Source organism: Papaver somniferum, unplaced genomic scaffold (genome assembly GCF_003573695.1).
Source record: "Papaver somniferum cultivar HN1 unplaced genomic scaffold, ASM357369v1 unplaced-scaffold_21, whole genome shotgun sequence".
NCBI lineage: Eukaryota > Viridiplantae > Streptophyta > Magnoliopsida > Ranunculales > Papaveraceae > Papaver > Papaver somniferum.
Genome location: NW_020631041.1, coordinates 3,245,193 through 3,254,778, shown reverse-complemented (window position 1 = coordinate 3,254,778; position 9,586 = coordinate 3,245,193). Strand labels below are relative to the sequence as shown.

General features: G+C 35.5%; 1 protein-coding gene across 1 annotated transcript; it reads left to right on the top strand.

Moving 5' to 3' along the window:
- Positions 1-490: 490 nt before the first annotated feature.
- LOC113339779 lies at positions 491-4,087 on the top strand. Its single transcript, XM_026585009.1, has 3 exons — positions 491-2,756; positions 2,873-3,064; positions 3,306-4,087. The coding sequence occupies exons 1-3, from the start codon at positions 526-528 to the stop codon at positions 3,886-3,888; spliced, it is 3,006 nt and encodes a 1,001-aa protein (XP_026440794.1). The 5' UTR covers positions 491-525; the 3' UTR covers positions 3,889-4,087.
- Positions 4,088-9,586: the final 5,499 nt, after the last annotated feature.

Genomic DNA, 9,586 nt, shown 5'->3' with positions numbered 1-9,586 from the left:
ATGTTAATTATCAAAAAAAACAAAGATACTTTTACTACTTTGTTTAGCCATAACCACATAAAACAATGAAACCCTTGCACTCGCCCGAAAACCTTAAATTTTCTCTCGGAAAACAATTTGAATCATGACTTCAAGTTAGTTGCGAAATCATGTACTGATATAGCCTGATTCTCATAATTTATGTGTTATTTATCTACACCTTTGATTTTAAGAATAATAGACGGTCCGACCGAACATCCATGAACAATGAACCACATATAAAACTTTGGGCTCAATTTAGGACTTGCCATTTTTATTTTTAGTGTTGTTACAGATTTATCTAGGCCGGTCAAAGTCACCTCAAATGCCAGGTGTTGGGCACTAATGGGTTGTGTACAACACCATGAACTTACTGCTTACACCAAATCAAACACCTCATAAGTATACCCTCAAGATGACTACACCTCTTCTCTTTCCTCTTTCATCTTTTCTTTTAACTTCACAAGATTCCCGCCATTCCTCTCACTCTCGTTTCAAAAAAAAATCATGGATTCAACCCTAGAAATCGATCTGAAACAAACACAGCGAATCGTCTTCTTAATCGATCTCCACCCTCTGTTCACACAAACCCAAAACCCTGAATCATACATAGCTTCAATTTTAACCTCAACTCAGAAAATTCTCGAATTCTCACCTCTCTCTTCATCTCTCTTCGCGTTCAAATTCTTCATCTCGTCGCTCTCTCCAGTACTCTCATCTTCTAAAATCGGTAAATTCGGTTCTTCTTTTTCTTTTGATTCCCAATCAGAAACCCTAGTTTCACTTGCTGAAGCTCTCGATTCATTTTCCCCAATTTTGAAACCGAGTGACGGAAATGCCCTTGAGTCAGTGAGTAAATTGCCGAAATGCCACCACGTAGCTGAAGCTGTTAGGGAGGTTATGCTTAAGTATACTTGGGAGGATGGAGCTGAAGATTTGAAAGGTATGGTTGATTGTTCATTTGTCAAGAGAAATTTGATTCTTGTTTTTTCACCTGCTTTTAAATCGATTAAATTAGTGGGTAATTTTGTTGGTATTGAGGGGGATGAATTGGTTAGTGATAGTGTGTTTTGTGAGAAATTTGGGGGTTTGAGAGATGGGTTTGTTAGTAGATATATACATTTGAGCTGGGTTAGTGTTAATTATGAAGAGAATGTTGAAAATGAGGGAGATTTTTCGGAGATTATGGAAAGTGGGGTAAAGAGATTAGGATGGGGGTTTTCTTCGACGGATGCGATAAACTTAGGTTCTAGTCTTGTTCCATTCGGTTTAATTTATCCGAAAATTGGTTGTTCTAAGTTGGGTGTTGATGATGCTTGTGGAAAGAAATGTCGTGCGGAGTTAAGTCTTGAGATATTAGATGTGAGTGGAAGACCTTTGGAGTGTAATTGTTGTGAACTTGAAATGACTGAACTGAAAGTGTCTAGAAGAAGACCTTTGTGTAATTCGGGTGTGTTGGAAAGTAGGGGAAGTAGTGATGAAGGGAGAATGTTTTGGGGAAACGGTAGTGATCAGCGGAGGAAACTATGTGTTAAGGAGGTGAGGAAGAGTGATGAGATTGTGAACATTAAGGACAAAGTACGTGATTTATTACTCATACGTGGATTCTCAGGGGATCAGAAAAATGATGGGAAGGTAGATACTACTCAAGGTGTTTTTTTCGCAGACAGGGTCCTTGAAATGCTTAGGATGGAAAAGAGCGAGTTCGCTCCTGGAAAACCTATTTGGCAGTTATTGCTAGCTTTCCTCTACAGGGGAAGCTACTCAGCTCTGGTTACTGTTTTGAACAAAGATGGGGTTTCTGTAACAGGAATCATGAAGCCTTTCACAGTTAACTCCGCGTTTCTCTATGTTTTAGATGGTGTATTATCGTTTAATGAATTATTAAGTGAAGCTGATGAAGTTTGTTCCGGATTTGAGCAATGTTCTGTTAAGCAACTTAGTGAGACACCTACCATGGACGATGAATTATCTACACCAGCCGATACTCACAACGGGGAATTGTCTTCCCAAAAATCCTCAGAGTCTCAGGGTGGTATTATGAGAAAGAATAGAAAGGGTTTGAAGTTTGTTCGAAACCTCTCATGGAGCTCCTTCTGCGAGGCTGCTCCTAGAAACACTGAGATGAATTTAGAAGAAATCTATATTGATAGGGAGTGTAATCATTCGAAGAAGTTCAAATTCTTGAAATGCTGGATGAAGCAAACAAGGAAGCTTAGCTCTCAAACCCGCATCAAACCGCCCGAACAAGAGCAACAGTATTTAAGTGCCAACGAAGAAACACAGGATAGACTTATGAAGTTGGAGCAAGAAAGTGAACTGCCTGTCTCCTCTTCTTTCTCTGTTGGAGAAGCTTCTGCAGAGGTAGCTCCCGATATGAATGATGGAGCCACCCCTGCTTGGTCAGAAACTTCAGAAACTTTCTTAAGTAGTATTTCTGAGAAGATACAACAAAGTCTAATTTTCGAAGACATGGAGTTGGGTGCTTTGGCAGAGCGACTTGTTTATTCATCTGTTCATTGGTTATACCGGAAGCATCAAACAGATAACACCATTGAAAATTCAAATTCCAAAGAACAGTCAGAGGATGGTTGTAATGGATTGGTTGCTGCCGAGCTGATAAAGCTTTTACTGGTAGACCCGAAGGATTTGGCAATGAAGTACAAAAGCAGTGACCCATCAGCTATTGTATCTGATTCGACTTCGACCGCTTACACTTCAGAATATAAAGTTAGAGAGTATCCTTTTCTATTCTGCTCTCTTTGTTCAGTTATTTGTATTCTTCTGTTTTTGTTTGTATGCAGCTGTATTTAAATGTGTCAAACCAAAGCATGTCATCCTTAATAAACACAAGGTATGAGTTGCAGGTTTTGTTCAGGATGGAGATACTCAAGTCAAAAGTTGGAGGGAGTATAAAAGAGAGTACGAAACAAAAGATGGTGAAGCAGATCTGCTCATTCTTGGAGACCATACAGTTGCATCATGCAGAAGGCTTTTGGGGTGATTTTAGCCTAGATGCTTATGTCAGAAAGACGATAAAAAAAAGGTTAGCATTTACCTTTTGTAGCCTTTTTAAACAATAATTGATTTTCTGCTCTGTAGCTAAAGTCATGCGTTTATATGAATTATTATTATTATTTTCATGAGCTTAGAAATTATCAAGAAATTGATTCACAACCAATTTTAGAAGTGTACATACAAGGCAAACTTTGGAAAATGAAATACCATGTTTACGATTGAATGCTAGGTATACTTTCAATTCATGATCTTATTGTATAAAACTGCAGGTATGCTCACTCATTAGAAGACGTGGTTCACAGAATATACACCCGAATGGATCTATTACTTTTCGAAGACGACGAAGCAGAGCTCTCTGGATCTCTCTTTAACAGTGAAGATAGTGAAAACCCTCAAAGAGAAATTGTGGGTGAAAATGATATTGGTGGAAATGTTGGAACAAATCCATCCACTTCAGCAGGCAAGTCTTCCCGTCGACGAGAAACTTATAGCAAGGCCCTTCGAGGGTTGAGAAAAGAACAGAAAATCACTTCAGTTGAAGCGCAAGAGAGGAAAGTAAAGAATTGCAAGTTACACTCATTTGCAAAAGGGATCAATCTTCGGAAGGTGTGGGCTCCCAATCAGCCAAATACAGTAATGACAAAATCTGAAGTCATTCGCAAGGTTCCAAAGAGGAAAGAACGACGTCACTACGATGTAGTGTGTGAGACCCCAATGTCCCGGAATAAACGTTCATGTATGGGTGATGAAGGTCAGTCAAATGATTGGACAGACTTCTTTGGTTCTGTTTCAAAATCTTTGTTTCAGGATAATAATGCTGGTGATTCAAACCGCACCTCCACAGATTCATAAGTCTGTCTTTGTACAATATTTGTTTTAGGAATTGATCTTATTAGTGTTACAGAGGGAAGATTAAAAAGTGGAAACAAACGATGTTCTCACTCTCAATATATAGTCATAAAAAGTTTGACTCAGATAAGAATTATCTCAGTCCATCAAATTCTTTTACCTGTAATAACTGAAGGATCTCAGTGAAATCATTAGTTTGTAGTTAATTTACAGTAATTTATTCATCAAATTCCCATTATCTTGCTATTTTTTGGTGAATTTTATTTTTTCCACGAGGTGAAGTTAGTAATCCATTTTTGTTTACTGTGTTCTTTTGACATGTAATTTTAATTAGTGTCATGGCTAGGGTTGTCACTTGTCAATGCATTACCCGGATCCGGACTCAAATATGGGTCCGGCTCCGGGTCTTTAATTTGGACCCATTAACAATTTAGGACTCGGCGGGTAATTGTCGATATAAACGGTCCAGCCGGGGAATATCCGACAGGTACCCGTGGATATCGGGTACCTTTTTATTCACTCTTTTATTCATCTTTCTCGCTTGCGTTGGCTTTTATTTTTTTCATTTTTCATCTTTTTCTTACATTTAATCATTACGTAGTACATTAATAAAGAAATAATAATAAATTCTTATAAAAATAATTTAGATTCAAGTCAAAAAAAAGTTTTTGAGGTGTTTTCTTAATATCCAATGAATGATACCCAGAACCACGAGTACTTGGGATTCTAAATGGGTCTGGTTCTGGATCCATAAATTTAGGAATCAGACCTGAATCGTTACCCGACTTTTATATGTAAGGTCCGGATCTGGGTCTAATGATATCTGGAGAACCCGGACCCATTAACGGCCCTAGTCATGACATTGAGATTCAAAACAATGTTGTACATAAACCGTAATAAATTCAGTTTCTAGCAAAAGGTTTAACATTTAAAAAAGAAGGCAACCTTTTTTTTTGTTTTGTTTTAATCAAAAAAAGAAGGCAACTTGTATGCATGATAAAAATTCTACATGTTTTACGTGATATAAAATTGATCTGAAAACTTAGAAATATTTATCTGATGTTTTTATTCAGTACTCAAGTGATAAAACTAGTTGGTGAAGCAGTTATTTACAAAACAAAAAAAATATTTACAAATTTAGATGTTGGAGGAAATTGGTATTAAGAATTGATACAAAAGAAATAAATGTCGATAATAGTCAAGTAAACTTTATAAAAATAAATAAAACTGTGCGAATTGGGATTATAATTATGCTTCCGTAAATAACTCTATGTTCATATTCATAATGTAATCAATTTCTCTAATAAGCTGGAATCATATGGTACATCGTTTTGCTCATTATTCAATAGGTGTTTTTATGTATTTTCATAAGCTTAAACTAGGGAAATGATCCACCGTAAGTACCCAAATCCCACACATCCAACTGTGCACTTTTCTCTTTTGTTGACCGAAGTTGCCAAGTTAAAGTTGGTGTTTGAATATCAAAATTAAAAATAATCCCCGAAATGAGAAGAATTTTTTTTCACAAAACGCTAATATTTATTATTAATGTTATAGAGGGAACACTATAAAGTGGAAACAAACGATGTTCCCACTCTCATATATAGTGATAAAAACGTGACTCAGATGAGAATTATCGCAATCCATCAAATTCTTTTACCCGTGATAATGATGGATGGATCTAGGTGAAACCATTAGTTTGTAAGTTCTTTCAGAATAATTTATTCATCATATTTTTGTTATTATCTTGCTATTATCGAGGCAAAGTTAATAAATAAATTTTTATCTACTGTGTTCCTTTGACATGTAATTTTGATGAGTAATGCCATGGCCTTGAGATTCAAACAATATTTTACACAAAATGTCGTAAATGCAGTTGCTAGTAAAAGGTTTAAGGTTTAAAAAGGAAGGCAATTTGTATGCAAAACAAATCATGCAAACATTTATTTTTTAATATGAATTTTGGTGAGCAGTATCATAAATTTTGAGTTCAATCGTGTATGATACTAGTTTCTTGACATAAATTGATCGCAAAACTCATAAATACGAGCAGTTACCTAGTGTTTTTATTAATACTCAAGTGATAAAACTAGTAGGTGAAGAAGTTATTAAGAAAACAAAAGAAATTAGTCACAAATTTAGATGGTGGAGGAAACTATTATAAAAAAATTAAAATGAAGTAACCGTCACTAATGGTAAATGGGATGTACGAAAGTTGTTTTTAAAATCTTTAAAAATTGATTATACATAATATAAACCTTTCGGTTGTGATTGTTTTCCGAGTGAAGGGATCCATCAAACAAGTGCATGGAAATTCAGTTTTCTTAATTAGACTTCACTCATCGGGTTTGAGTTCTGTAATGTAATCGTTTTCCTGTGATAAACTTAAATCATATTTAATTTGTTTGCTAGTTACTTTTATAAATCTTGTTATATATTTTCATCCGCAGGCTAGGGTATTGATCTACCACTACTATACTCAAATGCTCGCCCATCCAGTTGGGTGCCTTGAGTTTTTGGGACTGAAGGAGTCTAGTGAAAGCTTTAAGAGGGAGTTTGGACACTACAAATTTTTTCTTTGTTTTTCCAGAAACAATAGTCATAAATAAAAGAATTTTTTTTCAGAAGTAATTTTTCTGCTTTTAAAGGTTATTATAAAATTGTATTCCCAAACCAACTTCTGAACTTTTTCGACTTAATTACAATGTTTGGATAACAGAATTTCAATAAGTCTGAAGCCTAAACAATTTGATTTTTGGTTTTAACAACCATTCTGGATTTGTCTTCCAAGCTAACTTCTGGCTTGACTTAATTAAGTCAAATAAGTAATTTCAGCAAATGATTTTATCCAAATTAATTCAAACACGTCGAACTTCCAAAAGTCAAAGTCAATCCCAAAATGGTCCTATAAATACAAAGTTAGAACAATTTGATTCACAAAGAATCCATAATCGGGAGATATCAAAACTAACTGGGGATAGAGGAAAAAGATAAAAACTGGATCCAAATATCAAATCAGGGTCACCCTTTATCTAATTATTTTTTTAATTCCTAATCTACCCTCACTAATCAGGTTTAGTGGTTAATTAAAATTAGTAAAAATCTTAAGTATTTGGGGGATAGATTAGTGTGTATTTTTATTTGTGTTTGGGTGAGTGAGGTGAGAGTAGAAGAAGGGTAAAAAATATTTGAGGAGGAACTATTTTTGTGAAAATGGAGGATGATTGTGAAGAGAGAACTGTTGTTAAGAGGCTGAAAATTTGATTTTTGTTTCTTTGAATCCACCATTTTTGCAGCTGAAAAAGCTAGGTGCTGGCATGGATGTGGTATGAGTGCAATGTCGGAAGCATCCATACCGGCAATGGTATTCATACCACGTCCATGCCGGCACCGAGCTTACCCCCAATCCATAACAGCATGGTATTCATACCACGCCCATGCCGGCACCGAGCTTATCCCACATTTTGAAGTTCAAGCCGGCATAGTATTCAAGCAAAAAACTATTCCGGTACGCTATCCAGGGGGTCCGGGGGCCTAGGCTTTCTCGTGGAAATATTTGTTATACAAGAAAATTGAATTTTAGTCCGTTTTGAATTTTTTTCCTGGTTTTCAGTTTACTGTCGGCCAGTAAGTTAACTCTCGAGCATGCCGGTACTGCTACCGGCATGGTATGTTGCTTGAATTTCTTTTCCGACACTTGATGTAAAGTATCCAAAAACTTGATTTTTTTTCACTTGACTACCGGCATTGATAGATTTCTATCGATCATGTCGGCACTTAATTACGGCATTGAATGTTAGTTACCAAGCATGCAGACACCATTTCCCGGCATGGTCTTCATCAATTCTGGTATGGTTTTCATCACTTCCGGCGATGTAAAAAAAAATAATTCTGGCATGGTGTTCATCACTACTGGCATGGTCTTCATCACTGCCGGCATGGTCTTCATCTATACCGGCATGGTCTTCATCACCTCCGGCAGGTGTTCATCACTTCCGGCATGGTATTCATCACTTCCGGCATGGTCTTCATCACTTCCGAATGTAAAAAAAAAATCGATTTCAAAGAGAGGAGCTGGCAGAGACGGAGAAGACAATTTGAAAGGGAGTGGGGAAAATTTAGAATTTGAAAGGGAGTAGGAATTATTTAGGTTTCAAAGCCCTAACCCTAAAAGAGTAAGAGGTGAAGATGGAAATGGGGATATGATTTTGATTTTGATTTTTAGTGTTAAGTTTTAATTTAAATGGAAGGATATTTTAGTATTTTCGCACCCAAAATACATCCTTTAGCAGACACCTTTGGTTGAGGAAAGTAATTCATATCCCCGATTAGTTTTAGTATCCCCAATTACGCGTTCCTCATAAAAAAATATACTTTTTCACGGTTACATAACCATTTTAAAACTGTGCTTATAAACTAACTTCATGTTTTCGACTTAAATAAATTTTAAAATGGATCTTTTTTTACCCAAGTCAGTTCAAACACCTAGAACTGTGTGAATTGGGATCGTAATTATGCTCCGATAAATAGGTCTGTGTCGTACTCATTATGTAATTTATTTCTCTAATAAGCTGGAATCATATGGTATATCAATATACTAATTATTTAATATATTTTTTTATATATTTTCATAAGCTTAGGCTAGGGAAATGATCCACTATAAGTACCCAAACCCCACACATCCAGTTGTGCATTTTCATTATTTGGGACTGAGGTTGTCAAACGAAAGTTGGTGTTTGAATATCAAAAATAGAATTCAGTCCCTGTAATTAAGAAAATAAAATAAAATTGTTTCACAAAAAACTAACGGTTTTTATTATTGTTACGAAGGGAAGATTATTAAATAAAAACAAGCGATAACCCCACTCTCATATATAGTCATAAAAACTTGACTCAGATAAGAATTATCTCAATCCATTAAATTCTTTTACCTGTAATAACTGAAGGATCTCACGGAAACCATTAGTTTGTAAGTTCTTTTATAATAATTTGTTCATCATATTTCTTTCATTCTCTTGCTATCATCTAGTGAATATGTTTTTTTCCGCGAGGCAAAGTTAGTAATCCATTTTTATTTACTGTGTTTTTTTGAATGTAATTTTAATGAGTAATGTTGTTAGGGTTCTAAACCAAAAAAACTGAAACAATAATTCAGAGAACTATAACCCTAAGATAAATATCCTTTTTTATGGGGATAAACCACCTCTGCTTCGTAACCAAATAAGAAAAACTGTGTTTATATTAATTGATGCCTTATTAAAAACTCAGAGAAGAGTATTTATAACTCAACAATCTTGTTTACCAAGTAATTATCTCAACGTGTAACTAAACTAGGAAACTAATCATAAGTAAAATAAGAAAACTAGTGATTATAGGAGTTGGCATCGCAACATCCTACCCTTCTGGAAAAAATGCTTGTCCTCAAGCATCAAAATCTGGAAAACGTAAAAGTAGTTCATCAGCATCTTCCCAAGTCGCTTCCTCCACTGGATGATCTTTCCGTTGAACTAACCATTTAGTTGCTGCATAGTTCCTCCTCTTGAACATTTTACGATCCAAAATATTACCTGGTTCCCACTTATCATAATCCACTTTAATTGGTAAACCAAGTTTGAGTTTTAACTGTGAAACATGAAACACAGGATGGATGCGACTTGTATTAGGTAAGTCCAATTTATAAGCCACGGTACCAATCTTTTCT